General features: G+C 39.6%; 1 protein-coding gene across 27 annotated transcripts in view; it reads right to left on the bottom strand.

Annotated features, from left to right (window-relative positions):
- The window catches only part of FER (FER tyrosine kinase), a 475,696-nt gene that overhangs the window by 256,493 nt on the left and 201,049 nt on the right, over nt 1-18,154 (bottom strand). For 26 of the 27 annotated variants that reach the window (XR_011381954.1, XR_011381952.1, XR_011381953.1 and 23 more), the window contains one exon: nt 44-136. Coding sequence is in view for 23 of the 27 variants with exons in the window: in XM_051853925.2 (XP_051709885.1) it covers nt 44-136 (93 nt within the window). In the remaining 4 variants the exon portion in view is untranslated. Of the gene's footprint in view, nt 1-43; nt 137-1,431; nt 15,104-18,154 lie in introns of those variants that run through there. The other variant, XR_011381955.1, reaches the window with a different exon arrangement.

The raw sequence follows: 18,154 nt of genomic DNA, 5'->3' as shown, positions 1-18,154 counted from the left end.
ACAAGACCCATTTTCAGTAGCACATGGAGTTAATCCTACTTACTGTTGAAGAGCCCAGTGCGGATTTTGGAGACCTAATTATTCCAGCAATTGAATGACGAATAGACTCAAATTTGGATAGCCTCTCCTTTCTTTCCTGGAGGAATTAAGAAACAAGCCTTCAGCAAAAGTCAGTTATCCACTATATTCACAGTAGTATTTAATTATTTACCACAGCTTATCTATCACATCTTCCCAACAAAATGAGATGGAAACTTCCTGACATTAAGGAAGACAAATAACCAAATGTATATGAGCTCCATAGCATTTTACTTTCTTGACCCTTCTGTATGCCTAGATTCAGGGTAAACAAGAAAAACAGAAATTCACATATGTGAAAACAAGATATTTGAAATGCACAAAAAAACATGGAGTATTTCAGATTTCAAATAACAAAAAAATAAGAGGGGAAAAAGAGGAGAATTATATGGAACACACTTTTAAAAAGTGAGTTACACTTAATCACCTAGGAAGTTGTCCAGTCACATAATAGTGTGGATGAGATGGTGCTGAATGAGAAGAGGAGGAGTGGGCGAGAAGGAAGTAAAACAAGGAGTAGGTAGCAGCGGAATTATCACCCAAGAAAGTCAATGCAGATTGCTACCTGCTTTGTGATGTGTATTTCTGAATACCACATACCTCAACTGAACAAAATTGTTCCTTAAATTTCACATCTTTAGATACATCTTACAAAGATAAGTGAATCAGATAGGTGTAAGAGAGCAGAAAAGAAGACAAAAAAGAGAACTAGGAAGAAAGAAGAACAACAGCAAAGCATGTATAAGTGGAGCATCAGCCAATTTTCCGACAAAGACTATATTTCAATAATCAACAGTAGATGAAACAAGAGGTCCTGTTATCATGTGCAATATTTTCAAATGTCTTTCATCAATAATAATGCTGAATTTTTCTTGTGAAAAACAACTAAAAGCAGGCCCAAACATCTTTTCTTTCCTATGTCTCCTGTACCTAACTGTGTGTCTCTGCCACAGTAAACAGAGACATCCTTGGCCACATTCTACCTTATAAACACAGCAGTTCTGAAATTCAGTTTTTACATTTCTACTTGCCTCTCCTACTTTATTTTCATTCTAATTGCTGTAGTCCAATAGTTTTGGTTATTCTACAAACACACAAATTAATCATTTAAAAATAATCTCAGTGTAACCTAACTTGATCCAGCTGCCTGTTAATGGCCTGGGAAAGCAGCGGAGAATGGCCCAAGTTTCTGGGCACCTGCACTCACATGGGAGACCTGTAAGAAGCTCCTGGATCCTGGCTTCAGTCTGGCCCAGCAATGGCCATTGTGGCCATCTGGGGATTAAATCAGCAAATGAAGATCTTGCTCTTTGTCTCTGTCTGTCTCTTTCTGTCTCTCTCTCTCTCTCTCTCTTTGTAACTCCAACTTTTAAAATAAATAAATCTTTAATTAAAAAAATGAACAGGTCCTGCACTGCAGCATAGTGGGTTAAGCCTCTGCCTGTCTCTCTGTAACTCTACCTCTCAAATAAAATCTTTAAACAAACATTTCCACCTTCATCTTGGGTGTTTTTGTAAGCCTAGTCCTAGTGCTTGAGAAGTTTATGAAATAAAAACTGACTAAAGGGCTGGTGTTGTGGCATAGAAGGTTAAGCCTCCACCTGCAATGCCAGCATCAATAGTAATTCCTTAAGTATTACACAGGAATAACCAAAATGCAGATAGGGTTTATAAAACATTTTAACAGCTTCAACTCACATGGTGCCTAGATTTGTGCAAATAAAATGTGAAAACATTTGCCAAAGTGCCTGCCTGTGTTACACTAAATACCAGCTTCAGATTTCAGTCTACCTAATAACACACCAGACTGTGCAGAACTCATTGATAGGTTGATTTTTATATCAAAGAATTAAGTGGCTACTTTATTTTTTATAAAATAAAATATTATTTTATTCAATGTTCTGTAACTTTCTCAAGTTAACAGTAGATTAATGGCATGTTTCTGGTCCAAAACTCATCTGATCTTACTAAGTTTGAAGTGGCTACTTTAAAAATAAAAGTTAACAAGTATATCTTCAATTACCATGGACAATTACCATGAACACACCTACATTTGTCTATAGGTCAGCCAAGATGGGTGATGACTCTCATTTTATCTACCTCAAGTAATGACAAGAGACAGAGTTTTCTCTGGCCTGCCAAAGCTACTGCAGGTGGGACTGAAAATTAAATAAATCGATAGCAGGCCAATTTATAAGGTGATAATTTTGTATGGCCCTCTAATGATGTTGTAAATATGCAAATGGTCCTTGGCATAAAAAAGATGTCCCACCTCTGCTAGATAAAGGAGATAAAAGACCAAAGGAATGGCAGAAGGATGGCTCCTTACAGTGGAGGTAGGAAGGGCAAGAGCGGGGTAGGAAGGGGAGAGTGTAGAGGCAATATTATGAAATAACACCCAATGCTATGAAATGACATCCTTAAAGATGCTGAGGGAAAAACATTCCACGATCAGCTCCTAACCTACTTGAAAGCAAAGTTTCTGCAATACAGTTTCATGTCTCCTTTGAAAGGAGTTTTTCTGAAATGAAGTCAGCATAAGAAAGACTTATCTGTACCCCCAAGTTTATTGAAGCTCAATTCACAATAGCTAAGATATGAAATCAATCCAGATGTCCATCAACTGATGACTGGATAAAGAAAAAGTGGTATACAACCAGACAAGAAAAAAAAAAAAAAGAATGAAATCCTTCCTGTCTTTTGTAACAAAATGAATGCAACTGCAAACCATTATGCTCAGTGAAGTAAGTCAGTCCCAAAAAAGACAAATATCATATGTTTGCCCTGATTTGTGGTAACTAATATACAGGGTACAAAAAATATAATTTATATAAGCAAGCTGACATTTTGAGATTTGATTATTGTTTACAGCCCTTGTCTATACACTTGAGAAATGGTGATTTTACTACTTACTACTTGTTGAATTCTTTATTTAGTGGAGGGTTAAGCTTGTGATTATTAAATAAACTGAAAGTATGTCATTGTAAAAATTAAAAAAAATAAGGAAGGAGGAGGGAGGGTAGGAGCGTGGGCAGGTGGGAAGGAATGTAGGGCGGGAAGTATCACTAGACTCTTAAATCTGTATATATGAAATACATGAAATCTGCTCACCTTATATAAATAATATATATTTATATATATATATATATTAAATGAGATACGCTCACATCTCTTCTCTCTCTCATCCCCACCTCAAGGGTATGTATGTGTGTGTATGTGTGTGTACACACATACTTGCAAACTGCAGTGAAACAAGTCCTTCAGTTACCTTCAGGAAAACAAAGGGCATGAAGTAAATGGAGTTGCTCTGACAAAAAACGAAAGTCTAACAACGCCTGCCTCTCCAGCTGCTGGTAGCTAAGTGACAGACAACTTTAACTAAAAAGCATAGAGCAGTTCTCAGAGCAGAGGTCTAAGAGGACCTGAAGAGAGAAAGAATGAGGCTCTTGATGGCACAAAGGGTAAAGAATATGAACCCGGGCAAGTCAATTAACTGCCCTGCTCTGTTTCCGCACGGGTAAACAAAAGGCACTGCAGCAGACATACTCTTCATGGCAAACGTTCTGTAACTATCATCCAACTGCCCCACCAGTTGCTGGCAACCGGAATGACCTCCCTCAGAGGCCTTGGTCACAACCCCCTCAGGTGCCCTCAGAACCGGAAACAATGGGAAGGGTAGACTACTGGAAAGTGCCACTGGAACACCTTTTGTTAATAACGAGCCATTAAAATGATAACCAAATATTATTTCCAACAGACTTCTGTAAATGAACCCAACTAATAACATTCTTGGAAGAACCAAAGTAATTATTTGGCCCTGTAGGAATAGTCAGCATATTTATTCAAATCTGCAGACAATAAGAATTAAGAAAAAGATAATATTCATGTTAAACTGTAGGCTGAGTGCCAGGTATCTCGGGGACTTCTTATGCAGAGCAGCCATGAAAATCGGAGCGATTCTGTGAGAAATAACAGCAGGGAAATTATAAGCCAAAGAAGACTGTCTCCTGAAAAAATTCTGCACTGCTGATGACTCCATAATGTAAAGGAAACACTGTAAATATCTGTATGTCTTTCATAAAAGGAATGCACTCATAAATAAACAAGTAACTTAATCTCTTGCAGATGATGATTTGCTGGGGAGAATGAGAGATAACGCAGTTCCTATCATCAGGATATAGACTTCAAGTATTAAAACAGTTTTTAAATGATTTATTTTAGCAATTGGCTTCTGAATGAAGGCAAATCACTTTAGAATCGTTCACAAGCTAGTAACCTAATTTGTTATGCTGTCTTTTTTTCTTTGATGCTTGCTTATTAAGAATATTTATTAAAGGCAAGGACAGTCTCTTGCTAAGTCAAGCATTTTCTTCTCCTGAAATAATGAAATCAGAAACCAAATGTACAAAAGGAACATTGGAATGATTATTAAGATCTTGTCTTGAAAGAATAATGCCAAGGAAATCTACAGTGTAACAGAACAGAGTGTGGTGAGAGCCAGGTTGTCAAATGGCATCTTGACTCTGTCTCTTAAATGAGACAATGTCTCTAGGGAGGAGCCAAGCAGGAGGCTATAACCAGCTTCCTTCCTAGTGCACCTCTAAATACAACTCATGGCCCATGGCTCTCTTCCCAAATATGTGCTCAAAATGGCTAACGACTGTCTTTTTTTAAAGAGTGTATTTATAGAGCAGTTTTAGATTCACAGCAAAACTGTGAGAAACAAAGATATTCTGTTTGTCGGCTTCCCCTACACACGCACAATGGCCTCCATCATCAACATCCCCCGCCACAGTGGTGCACTGAGGCAGGGACGTGGACACAGCATGACCACCAGACTCCACAGTTGCTATCACGGCTCACCCTTGCCTATTGTACCTTCTGAGGGTTTCAATAAACACAGGACGGCAATAGCCACCATTTCAGTATCACACAGAGCAGCTTCACTGCCCCGAAAATCCTCTTTGCTCTGCCTATTAATGTCTCCTCCCCCCAAGATAATCTTTCTGAAAATAGTCCAGGTGCACAGAGAAACCAACTGGTTTCAGCACCTCACTAACAACCATTCATGTGTGAGAGATTTTCCTTACTAAACAAGTTTAGTTTTTTGAAAATTACAAATATTATGAGTTAGATTATCAAGACTCTTCTTAATTAAAATTCTGCTTTTAAAACAAGTAAGGGCATAACAATCAAGCAGTATATTTATCTACTTTGCTTAAAGTAATGACTTAGGAGACCAGGAATGCACTGGAATCACGTCAGCACAGGCACCACTGTCTAGTCAGCATCAGCCACGCCTTCCCCAACTCCTAGCTCAATTAAACGAACTATTCTGATCAGGTCAAAATAACCTCTTTGCCTCTCCCGGCATACACCACATATACCTTTCTCATGCAGTTTCAACGCTTCTCTCTTTCCTGTTTCTTCTTTTCCCGTCTTTTCTCTCTCTTCGCTTTAAAGTGTGCTTATAAACATTAGCTGTCATTTTACTCACGTTGACAAGGGCATGTGAGCTGTCTCCTTTTGACTACTGCAAGTAGTGCTGCTTTGAACATGTGTCTGCACATTTGAATACCTGCTTTCAGCTCTTCCAGATATTTATCTGGAAATGCAACTGTAATCCCAAGGTCAGCTTTTTGAGGACGAGCAAGCTGCCTTCTGCCATGGCTGAACCACTTTAGATTCCTACCAGCAACACATGAGGATGCCACTTTGGTGACATCCACAGCAAGACTGTTCCCTATTTTCGTGATGATAGCCATCCCGGTGAGTGTGACGTGCTGTTTGTCTTCATTTTTGAAGGACATTTTCATTGGATATAAAATTCAAGGCTGATTTTCTCATTCTTATTTATTTAAAAATTGTATTTATTTATTTGAGAGGCAGGATTACAGAGGAAGGGAGAGACAGAGAAAGAGAGAGAGAGAGAGGGAGGTCTTCCATCTGCTCTTCCATCTCTCCCCAAAAGGCCACAATAGCCAGAGCTGGGCCAATCCAAAGCCAAGAGCCAAAAGCTTTTTCAGGGTCTCCCTCGTCGATGCAAGGGCCTAAGTAATTGAGCCACCTTCCACTGCTTTCCCAGGCCATAAGCAGAAAGCAGGATCAGAAGAGGAGTAGCCAGGACACAAACTGGTGCCCATATGGGATGCTGGTGCCATAGGCATAGCCTACTACGCCACAGAGCTGCAATGGCCACAATTTTTTTTTTTTCTTTCAGGACTTTGTCTTCTGGATTCCATTACTTCGGGTGAGAAGTTAGCTACAATTCATACCATGGTCTCCCTGTATACAATGTGCCTTTTTTCCTTGGATGTCTTATAATCAGTTAGGATGTGAAAACTATAATTTCTTAAAATCACCTTTTTTTAGGGTTTATTAAATTTCAAGTATTGTGACCTGACAATGATGGAAAGCACTTGACCACTGGCTTTTCAAATATTCTTCCTACCCTATCTTTCTGTCCTCTCCTTCTTAGATTCTACTTACATTTAGGTCAGATCATCTTGACAGTACCCTATGATCTCAAATGCTGTTTTATTTCTTAACCTTTTAAAAGTTTTTGCTTCAACTTGGATACCACTTATCACCCTGTCTTCACATCTCTTATCTGGGTCCACTCTATCTGCTAGCACATCGGCATCATGAATTGCTCATCTCTGCTATTAGATTTTTCATCTTCAGCATTTCCGTTACACTAACCACATCTCTGATAAAATTCTCCATCTTTTCATACACATGGTACATGGTTTTCCACCAGATCCCTTTGTATTTTGTAATAGCTATATTAAAGACACTGTCTGATAATTCCATTATCCAGGCCACCTCTGGGTCTATTTTCTTGGCTTTGGGATGCATTCCCTACTTTTCTTTGCATCATATAATCTTTAATTATAAGCCAGATCGATTTTGTAAAGTTACAATAGCTTTGGAATTCAATAATATTAATTTACCTCAAGAAATTGGAACACCCATTCCTTTTGCGTCAAGCTCCTGGAGTGGGAGCTATAGTTAATATCTTGGGTCTGGCCTTGGTTGCAGGGTTACTTTGAATCACTTACCACCAGCTTCAGATAGTTTGAGTGTGATCAGGTGTCTTCCTCCAGCTAGAAACAGATCTGAGCCCTGGCAAGACTGCAGTGCCCTGCCTATGCTTCAAAGCTGACCTACTGGCTTTAGGAACTATGGGAGAACTCTGCCCCTTACAGCTGCCTGGGGCTGGGGGCACAGGGAGTTCTCTTTGCTCCCACCTCCTTCTTTATGTACATAAGAAGATGACTTTCACCCTGATACCCATTCCCAAGCCTTTGGATGGCCACTGCCCCCTTTGCTGTGAAGACTCAGAATTCCCTGCAGAGAATCAGCTTGGAAAGGAGCTCATATAGTTTGTAGGTAAAAGCCAACAGTGCTCAGTCGTCCTGCCTGAGTCCCCACTCCCCAACACACACAAACACACACACACACTCACACACACACTTACACACACAGACTCACACACACTCACACACACACTAACTTTTTAGCGTGGGGAAGCTTTCATTTGAAATAGCTTTCTTAAGTTTCTTTCTCTGACCTGCTGCTTTACTCAATGAGAACATCTGAGTAACTTGCCTGTAAGTGAATGGTGCCCCATTGGGCACTGGGCTCCTTTGGACTCTCACCCATCACCGCAGTCTACACACGGTCATTCCAAGTTTGTTAAAAACTGTTGGGGTGCACACAGTTACAGCAAGGATGGAAGTAGTTATGGGTCTATTTTATCCTAAGAAAGACTTGAGATTTTCTGGTTCATACAGGATTCTTTCTGTCCTACATTCTGGTGAGCCTATTTTTTTGGAGAGATGTGGGGAGCAACTCGGACTAGACTAAGTTACTGGAATTAAGACTTATTCTATGCATCTGCTCTCCCACAATATGGCGCTGGGAGAGGAGAAAACAGCTTCTACGCAGCTGCCTCTTGCCAACTTGAGTGATGACCTCCAGGAGCTGATCCTGCTCCTGATTGGAGGAGAGCAGCGTACTCGGCCTGTGGGCAGCCGAGTTGGGATTGGCGGAGGAGGACTATAAAGGAGGAGAGAGAGAACATGCATGAGGAACATCTAAGGGGAACATCTACCTGAAGGAACACCTGTGCAGCCCCCGAGAGAGCCGGCCGGCGGTGTGCCGCTCCCCCGCGGAAGTGGGGAATGTGGCAGGGGGAACCGCCCTTCCACGGAGGTGGAAGGGACGGTAGCCAACCGGGGAAGGACCAGCAGCCAACCCGGGAAGGACCAGCAGCCAACCCGGGAAGAACCAGCAGCAAACCCGGGGAGGGCCGAGCAGACAAAAGAACAGCGCAGGGTCCTGTGTCATTCCTCCACGAAGACGGGGAGCGACAGAGAGTTATTTATTTATTTATTTTAAAGGCAAAGTTATAGAGAGGTAAAGGCAGAGAGAGGTCTTCTATCCGCTGGTTCACTCCCCAGATGGCCACAATGGCTGGATATGTGCCAATGCAAAGCCAGGAGCCAGGAGTTTCTACCAGGTCTCCCACGCAGATGGCATCTTCCAAGGACTTAGGCCATCTTCCACTGCATTCCCAGGTCACAGCAGAGAGCTCGATCAGAAGTGAAGCAGCCAGGACTCAAAACTGGCACCCATATAGGATGCCGACACTGCAGGCAGTGGTTTTACCTGCTATGCCACAGCAACAGCCCTTCTGGTGAGCTTTTTAAAACTGGATTTGATTACTGTTTATAGCCCTTGTCTCTGCTGTTGAGGAACAATGTTTTTTCTTCTTACTATTTGTAGAGTTCTTTACTTAGTGGAGGGTTATAAGCTTCTAATTACAAAATAAACTGAAAATGTCATTGTAAAAATTAAAACAAAGAATAAGAAACGAAGGAGGAGGGAGGGTAGGAGCACAGGTGGGAGGAAGGTAGGGTGGGGTGGGAAGTATCACCATGCTTCTAAATGGAATACATGAAATTCGTTCATCTTATATACATAAAAATATATATATAAAAAATTTAAAGATACTATTATTTTGTAGATTGCCTGCCTTATTTTGGTTGTTAGTTAGCAATGATGTTCTCTTACACTTTTCCATATCTGAACTGGATTCAAATTCATATGCATTTTATTAAGACAAGTAATCTACCACTCATCATTTTATTTACAAGCCAAAAAGACACATATGCACAGTTAACTGTTTTTCACTAAGATAAAGAGACCATTAATTTATCAAATTACAGATTCGATTTTGGCTACCATTTTCAATGGCACTGAATTACTATATAGATAAAACCTACATTGCCAAGATAATCATTTAAAAGGTTAAAAACCAGACATCTCAAAAGTTTTCCTTTCTGTCATTTTGCTTTGTTTTGTTTTCTTTTGCAGATGCTTTGGGGAATAGAGAAGATTAACTTTATTGGTTGCTGTTTGTTGCATAGGACACTACAAAGACTACTAAGTGTACAGTCCAGTTGTTAAAATGTTGCAAGTGTCTAATTTTATCTAAAATGCTTCCTGAATGTACTTTCTGTTTAGAACACTTGTATTCCACATGTACTGATAATCCTCATATCTGCTCAAAGCTCCTTTTGTTACTAGAAATAGTAACTGGAAATAGTTGCAGTTTCAAGGCCTCTGTCAAGATTTTATTTATTAGAAAGGAATCAGAAATCTCAGGATCTCAAAGAAAATTCTAAGACTTAATAAAAGAGAAAATAAAATAATATACTTTAAATAAAGGAAAGTGATGCTTATAATATTGTACTCCTACTATCAGCCAACAAGATCTGATTAAGAGATGTGTCTCAGACAGGAGTTAGGTTCTAAGTCTTTGTCCCACTTTTGGCCAAGAGAAACTACCACACAATGGGACAGTGTTACCTCTTGCCTGAGAATAAATCAATGCAATAATGGAGAGCTCAGAAATGAAAACAGAAAATGTTTGATGCCATGGCACAAATTTCCGGTTCTATCCTGTTATGCACGTGGATAAATTCTCTTTTCTGCTTAACTAGTCTGAAGTGAGTCAACATTATACAGAACAAATGTAGTAGATTTTCCTGGAATATCCATTATTAACTAAAGATTTTCAATAAACAGTTTCAAATGTCCCAATTTCAAATATCACTAACAAAATAATATGCTAACATATTTTTAGGTTTTGGACACATACTTACTTTTAACAGGAAAATATTTTAATATCAAAATACATCAATGTAGAAATAAAAATCCATTACAAAATAACAGCTTATGTTGTGATATTTATTCTCCTTTGTTCTCATTAATAGCTTCAGCACATGACATATAAAACAATTACTCAACAAGCTTGGGAAAACTCTAGTTTAGATAGTTACTAACTAATAAATGTTATACTACAAAGGATTCAGTAGTCAAACAAATTTTAGAAATGAACAGTTAAACAAATTCAAACATACTGTTGTAATCTGTCTCAGAGCCTTAATAATGCCCTGGGTCTTTTCTTGGAGGACATGTTATTCTGAGAAATACACTTAAAGATATGCTCTCACAAACTTCTCTTCTGTAGAGGGAAGAGGGCAAAGATTCTCCTCCATGCTATCTACATTGCCATGGGATTTTCGGGACATTATCATCAAGTAGAATAAACTCTACATTCAAATTCCCTACCTACTGGGCACAATCTCCTATCTCATTAGTTTGCTTTCAACCAGTTCTATTATAACCACTGGAGCTTACATATATAATGGCATATTTATATATAAAATGTCGTGTGTGTGTGTGTATATATGTGTATATATATATATATATATATATATATATATATGATGCTATCCTGTCTCATAGGTGAAACCATGTGGCAACATCCAATCTTGGGTGGACCTAACTATCTGCTTTCTCTGACCTTACACCCAAGTGACTCATCACTGACAGGCAGAGTCTCATGGGTAACTAAATTCAAATAGGCCCTACATATCTGGCCAACCTACTTCTTATTTTCCCCATGTCACTGTCAACCGTTTCAAACCTTTACAATTTTCTCACATCTAAAATCACCTCTTTCCACCCCTCCACCTCCTTCAGAAACAATCGACAAGGCAGAAACTCCTTCATCTCGCCATTTCAAACATACTAATCTACCACTTCTCTACCCATTTCTGCCTCCTCTGCCCTTCTGAAACAAAGCTGTCTCTCTCCCCATAAGGATTACTTTTGATCTCGCAACCTTCTGCCCTTCCAAGAACCTTACACCTCATAAGAACCTGTGATTTCTGGCCGGCGCCGTAGCACACTTGGTTAATCCTCTGCCTGTGGCACTGGCATCTCATATGGGCCCCAGGTTCCAGTCCTGGTTGCTCCTCTTCCAGTCCAGCTCTCTGCTGTGGCCTGGGAGGGCAGTGGAGGATGGCCCAAGTGCTTGGGCTCCTGCACACACATGGGAGACCAGAAGAAAGCAGTTGGCTCCCGACTTTGGGTTGGTGTAGCTCCGGCCATAGCGGCCATTTGGTAGGGTGAACCAATGGAAGGAAGACCTGTCTCACTGTCTCTCTCTCTCTATCTGTCAAAAAAAAAAAAAAAAAAAAAAACAAAAACAAAAACAAACAAACAAAAAACTGTGATCTCTGATATATCATCAACCATTGCTTGTCAACTGCTTCTTTCCTGTCAGCCCATAAACTTTTCTGTACACTTAAATGACTTTCACCAGAAACAAAGGAGAAGAGAGTGAGAAAGAAAGGAAGAGAGGGGAGAGAGTGAGGGATGAACTTCTTTCTTTACTACATGTCCTGCTCCACTTACTTTGTGCTCATCACAGGCAAAACAACTGAAAGTGTTGCTCCTGGTCACTGCCTCTATTTTCTTTCCTCCTACTCATTCCTCAATCTACTCCCATTCAACTTTCACCCCATTACTCCATCAAAGCATATGCATTTAGGACACAAAAGACTCCAGGAGAATTTGACTCCATTAACCACATCCTCCAGTCTCTAAAACTACACACTCTGGTTCCTCGGCAGGCTCACCCTCTTCTCCCAAGTCCATTAAGTGTTCACGTGCTTCTAAATTCTACTAGTTCCAGGTCTCTTCTATTCTTACTCCATAATTCCTCCCTAGGTAACTCCTGCACATTTCAACATCAATTACCAACTCAACCAAGCCCACTGACAAATTTAAATCTCCAACTCACACTTTTCTATTGAGCAATAAACTTATATAACTGAAATAACCACGTGCTTCTTTGCCTAGGTATTATAAAGGCAGATAAAAGTCAACATATCTAATACTGAATTCATAATTCTTTTTTTTTCTTTTTTCTTTTTTCTTTTTTTTTTTTTTTTTTTTGACAGGCAGAGTGGACAATGAGAGAGAGAGACAGAGAAAAAGGTCTTCGTTTTGCCGTTGGTTCACCCTCCAATGGCTGCCGCGGCCGGCGTGCTGCAGCTGGCGCATTGCGCTGATCCGAAGCCAGGAGCCAGGTGCTTCTCCTGGTCTCCCATGCGGGTGCAGGGCCCAAGGATTTGGGCCATCCTTCACTGCACTCCCGGGCCATAGCAGAGAGCTGGCCTGGAAGAGGGGCAACCGGGACAGAATCCGGCGCCCTGACCGGGACTAGAACCCGGTGTGCCAGCGCTGCAAGGTGGAGGATTAGCCTATTGAGCCACGGCGCCGGTGAATTCATAATTCTTAAAGCTCACCTTTTTTCTGAATTTCCCATTTCAATGAACGGTACTAACTACACTCTTATATAAGGCAGATATTTGGGAGCTGAAACACACACTAACAGTATGATATAAGTTCCAAGTAGGCAGGGGGCTCTATCAGCTTTTTATTTTATTATTGAAATATCAAGTAAATGCAATGTATCAATCATGAATTTAAGGCAGTGCTGATGAAACATTTAAGTGGTAAATAAAACTACTTGAACTACTGCTTTGTACTAAGAAACCTCAAAGAACATTTAAGAAAGAAACAAAGAATTTGAGAAATTCTCAAAAACAATATGTAAATAATGTTTTCAGAGTTAAAGATTCTTTTCTTTAGCATTTTCCAAAATACTGATTTTTCTAACGATTTTTATTTGAAAATCAGTTTTGTTCATAAATAGCTGATGACTGGTACAGAGAACTTGTAAAAGCTGGTTCAAGAAAAGTCTAACATAATTAGAAATAAAAGTGTCTTATTAAATCAGTTTTACAATTAAACAACTTTATGAATACCAAATCCAGTGCTTAGTTTTTATCAATATGAATTTAAGTTAGAAATCTCAGGAACAGGTTTCTATAACCACGTAATGGGCTTGAATCTGCTTAAATTAATAAAACATCCTTTGGGTTTACTGGCTACTTTCAGCAGTCCATTAACCATTTCTTCAATAGGCAATAAAATAAGCACAGAAGAATCGATTAGAAATGACAACACACTAAATCACCACCCTACTGCAGTCAAAATGTAACTCTGAATACAAGACTTGTAACTAGGAAGATCTTTGATCAGCTGTCACCATCCAAAGCAAAATTTTACACCTAAAAATGAATAGGTTCCCACTAAAAACCTATATCAAATGTTTTATGAAACTGAGGGCCAGCATTGTGAGCAGCGGGTTAAGCCACTGCTTCTGACACCAACATCCCATTACTGGAGTGCTGGTTTGAGGCCCAGCTAGTCTGCTTCAGATCCAGTTCCCTGCCAATATACCTGGGAAGACAGAGGATGATGTTCAAGTCCTTGGGGCCCTGTCATCCATGCGGGAGGCCCAGAAGTAGGTCCTGGCTCCTGGCTTCAGCCTGCTCTAGCCCTGGATGTTGCAGCCATTTGGAGAGTGAACCAATGGATGAACAACATCTCTCTCTCCCCCAGTCTGTGCCTCTGTCTCTGTAACTCTGCCTTTCACATAAAGGAAATCATTAAAACATGGTTCATAGAAATATTAAAGATACCACAATGGCAATTATTATTTAAAATGGCATTTTTTATATTAAGAAAAATCATTTCCCTTGAAGTAACTTTAAAGATTAAAAAATTGAACATCTCCTAAATTCCTTTTTTGGCCACTGAATTCTCCAGAGATTTCCAACAGGCTTGGCTATCCTGTCTTAAAAGGCAGATTACCTCAATCTATACCGACTGGGAATGCTCAGAGGAAACCAACAACAAAGAAAGTATAGTCATGGGACATGAATGTTGTATTCATCCTCCAGTTTGAGGTAGAGTCTATGTGTAATTCTGACTACAAACCTAACTGAACCCCCCAAAACAAGGCCTTGCTACAAAGGTTTTTTAGTTATCTCATTCAGATAAAAATATAGTGAAGATTCGAATAATACAAAAGTTATAGATAATGCTCAAATGTTATTCCTGAGGGAATACCTTCCCGCCTCCCCACCCAAACACACACACACAATATTAGTTTTTGACCCTTACTATACATTTTCTGATGCAAAGTAAAACTAGAATTTAAAAATGATTTGGTGAATTAGAAGAAGCAGTCATGAAAATGGAGGAGGGGCTGGGTCTGTGGCGAAGTGGGTGAAGCCACTGTCGGGCTGCTCCACTTCTGATCCAGCTCCCTGCTACTGTGCCTGGGAAAGCAACAGCAGATGGTCCAAGTGGTTAGGCCCCTGCACCCATGTGGGAGACATCAGAAGAAGCTCCTTGCTCTTGGCTTTGGCCTGGCCCACCCCTGGCCATTGCGGCCATTCGGGGAATAAACCAGAGAACGGAAGATTTCTTTCTCTCTCTCTTTCTCTCTCCCTCCCTCCCTCCCACCCTCTGTCTCTTTGTAACTCTGCCTTTCAAATAAATAAATCTTTTTAAAAGAATGAAGGAGTTCTATTTTATTAAACGAACAGTCAAAGGTAATATATATTCTTATCCATATCTTAGGTGGATTTCCCTGTGTTTACATAACCTACATATCTTACAATGCATAACTCATAACGGAACCATGACTTACCCCAGCATATTCAGGCTTTTGTCAAGTTAGCTCTATTTCAAGGTCTACATGGTAAATATTCCCTCCTTTTCAAGCATTAACTCTCAGTCTGCAATGTACCTTATCCGAGATTCAGAAAGGGTTATAAGGAAAAAAACTGCTCATAAGATGGGAAAAAAATGATAGAAATATCTGTAATATCTTGTTAGTAATCAGAATCACACTTTCTCAGAATAGGTAAGAGGAAATTATTTGGAGCCAATCTGAGCCTACTTAACACCAGTTGCTTTGCTCAAAGGTATAGGAGATATTTTTATATATCTAAGAGACCTGGAATAATATTCCATAGGTCTATGGCACTTAATTCAAACATTTGCTTTCATGCTTTGAACACTGAAAAGATTCTTCCAGAACCCCAAGACACCATTTAGTCATATTAAACAAGAGTTTCTCAGAAGACAAAATACAAATCTCAGAAAGCATTTGAAACTTCTTAGTTCATGATGAGCTCACCACTAATCACCAGGTAAAGTAAATTAAAACCACAATGAGAGATCGCCTCACACCTGTTAGAAAGAGTTACTATGAAAAACACAAGTGTGGCCGCCAAGGATGTGGGGAAAAGGGAACTGTTGCACACTTATGGAGAAAAAATAAATTACTACAGCCATTATAGAAAATTGTATGGAGGATCTTTGAAACAATAAAAATGGAATTAACATATATTATTGCAATCCCACTTCTGAGTATTTGCCAGATAGATTTAAAATCATTCTTTGAAAAGATGTTTGCCCTCCTATATTCACTGTAGCACTGTTAATAACAGCCAAGTCATGGACAAGTTTGGGAAAACCCTAGCTTAGATAGTTATTAATAGACGTTATATCATCTTATTGGAATTACAAAACTACCATAATACTGTAAATGACTTTAAAGGACAACCAGGATATTATAAGTTGGATACTTATTGGCACATTACAAATATATCTCATTGTTTTAAATCTTTTCCATAAAAGCAAACAGGTTAAAAGTGAAATAAATAACAGTTTATCCAGTAAATCCTTAGTAAGATAATTCATCCCACAAAAATACTCAAGCATGTCGCATCACCTGACAGGTAAAGATTCTTGAAAAACTAAGCTTAACTAAAACTATGTTTTTAAGGAACCACATTCAAATCTGCGAGAAACAACTCAGATCCTCAAGTCAATCTGTTCTAAAATTCCGCTAACATTAACGAAAAGGCAATGTAACTCAGATAATATTAGATGTGAGAAATTATCAAAAGCGGAGCAGGCATTGTGGTGAAGCAGGTTAAGCTGACTCCTGTTACTTACGCTCCATGTTGGAGCTCCAATGCAACAGCGAAAGATGAACCAAGTCCCTTAGCCCCTGCAAGCCACATGGGAGATTCAGATGGAGTCCCTGGCTCCTGGCTTCAGCTTGGCCCAGACCTGGCTATCACAGCCAATCGAGGGATGACTCAAATGGAAGATATTTCTCTGTTTCTCTTTCTCGGTCTCTCGCTGTGTCACTCTCCCTTTCAGACAAATGAAAAACACATCTTTCAAAAAAATTATCGGCCGGCGCCGCGGCTCAATAGGCTAATCCTCCACCTTGTGGCGCCGGCACACCGGGTTCTAGTCCCGGTCGGGGCGCCAGATTCTGTCCTGGTTGCTCCTCTTCCAGTCCAGCTCTCTGCTGTGGCCAGGGAGTGCGGTGGAGGATGGCCCAAGTGCTTGGGCCCTGCACCCGCATGGGAGTCCAGGAGAAGCACCTGGCTCCTGGCTTCGGATCAGCACGGTGCGCCGGCTGCAGCGGCCATTGGAGGGTGAACCAACGGTAAAGGAAGACCTTTCTCTCTGTCTCTCTCTCTCACTGTCCACTCTGCCTGTCAAATAAATAAATAAATAAAATTTTAAAAAATTTTCAAGAGTTCGTTATTTTGAAATGCAAAATGAAGATATGAAGAAGTGAAGCAAAATGCAAGTGATACAGATTCAATACTAATCACTAGATACTATGTGCAGAATTCCTGAGAGTAAAGAAAATGGCTTCTTAACCACTATTGATTTTATGTGAACAATGCTTACATAAAACAAGATGGAAAAATACATACAAGTACACATTCAACCTCACATGACTGCCCTGCATGAGAATTATTACAATTTCATATTACATCTGCCTTCAACAAGCATGGCCTAGCTCACTAAAGTCATCTGGCAGATTAATGCAAGAATATAATTTCACCAGAAACATAACTTGTAGTTCTCTTGAGACAGATTTCAATGATAAATCAATGTGGAATAGCTCTTTGTGATTAGCCAAATGGACTGTGAATTCAAGTTCAATTATTACATGTACCAAACAATTAAAATATGAGTATTTTTACTTGAAGTTTAAACAATATTTTCACTTTCATGTGGAGGAAAAATTAAATATATAAATCTAGAATGTAATCTTCTGAAATTCAAATTATTAAATGTGAGTCATAAAAAAAGATAAGGAGGGGTCAATGTGTGACACAGTGGGTTAAGCCACTCCCTGGGAAGCCTGTGTAAATCCTGGTTCCAATCCCAGCTGCTCCACTTCCAAACCACCTCCCTGCTAATGCACCTGGGAAAGCAGCAGAAGATGAACCCACAGAGGAAACCTGGATGAAATTCTGGGCTCTTGTCTGGTGTGGACCACTGCAGTCACTTGTGGAGTGAACTAGTTAGTTGAAGGACAAACTTTCTCTCTATCTCTTTCTCTCTCTCTCCCTCTTTCTCTCTCTCTCTCACCCTCATCCTCTTCCTCTGTCTATAACTCTGCCTTTCAAATAAATCTGAGAGAGAGAGAGAGGGAAGAAAGAAGAGAGAAAGGAGGAGGGAAGGAAAGACAAGGGACATTCTGCTTAATAGAATTAATCCAAACACACAGGAACTATTTAATACACTTTTAGACATTGCATCATGAAGTTCATATTCTCTGAAAATTCACAAACTATTAACATATGCCAACAAATACAAATGTATTTTTCATACACAATTCTTAGCAATATAATTTCCTATATATTCTGTTACCATTTCTTGAGTAAATGACAAATACTTATTTTGGCATGTAATATTAAAAAGAAATTTAAAATACTGAAGATTTTATTTAAACTATGTCTTTTAGAAAAATAAACTA

Source organism: Oryctolagus cuniculus, chromosome 14 (assembly GCF_964237555.1).
Source record: "Oryctolagus cuniculus chromosome 14, mOryCun1.1, whole genome shotgun sequence".
In the NCBI taxonomy this organism is placed as follows: domain Eukaryota; kingdom Metazoa; phylum Chordata; class Mammalia; order Lagomorpha; family Leporidae; genus Oryctolagus; species Oryctolagus cuniculus.
This window is presented reverse-complemented; position numbering and strand designations above follow the sequence as displayed.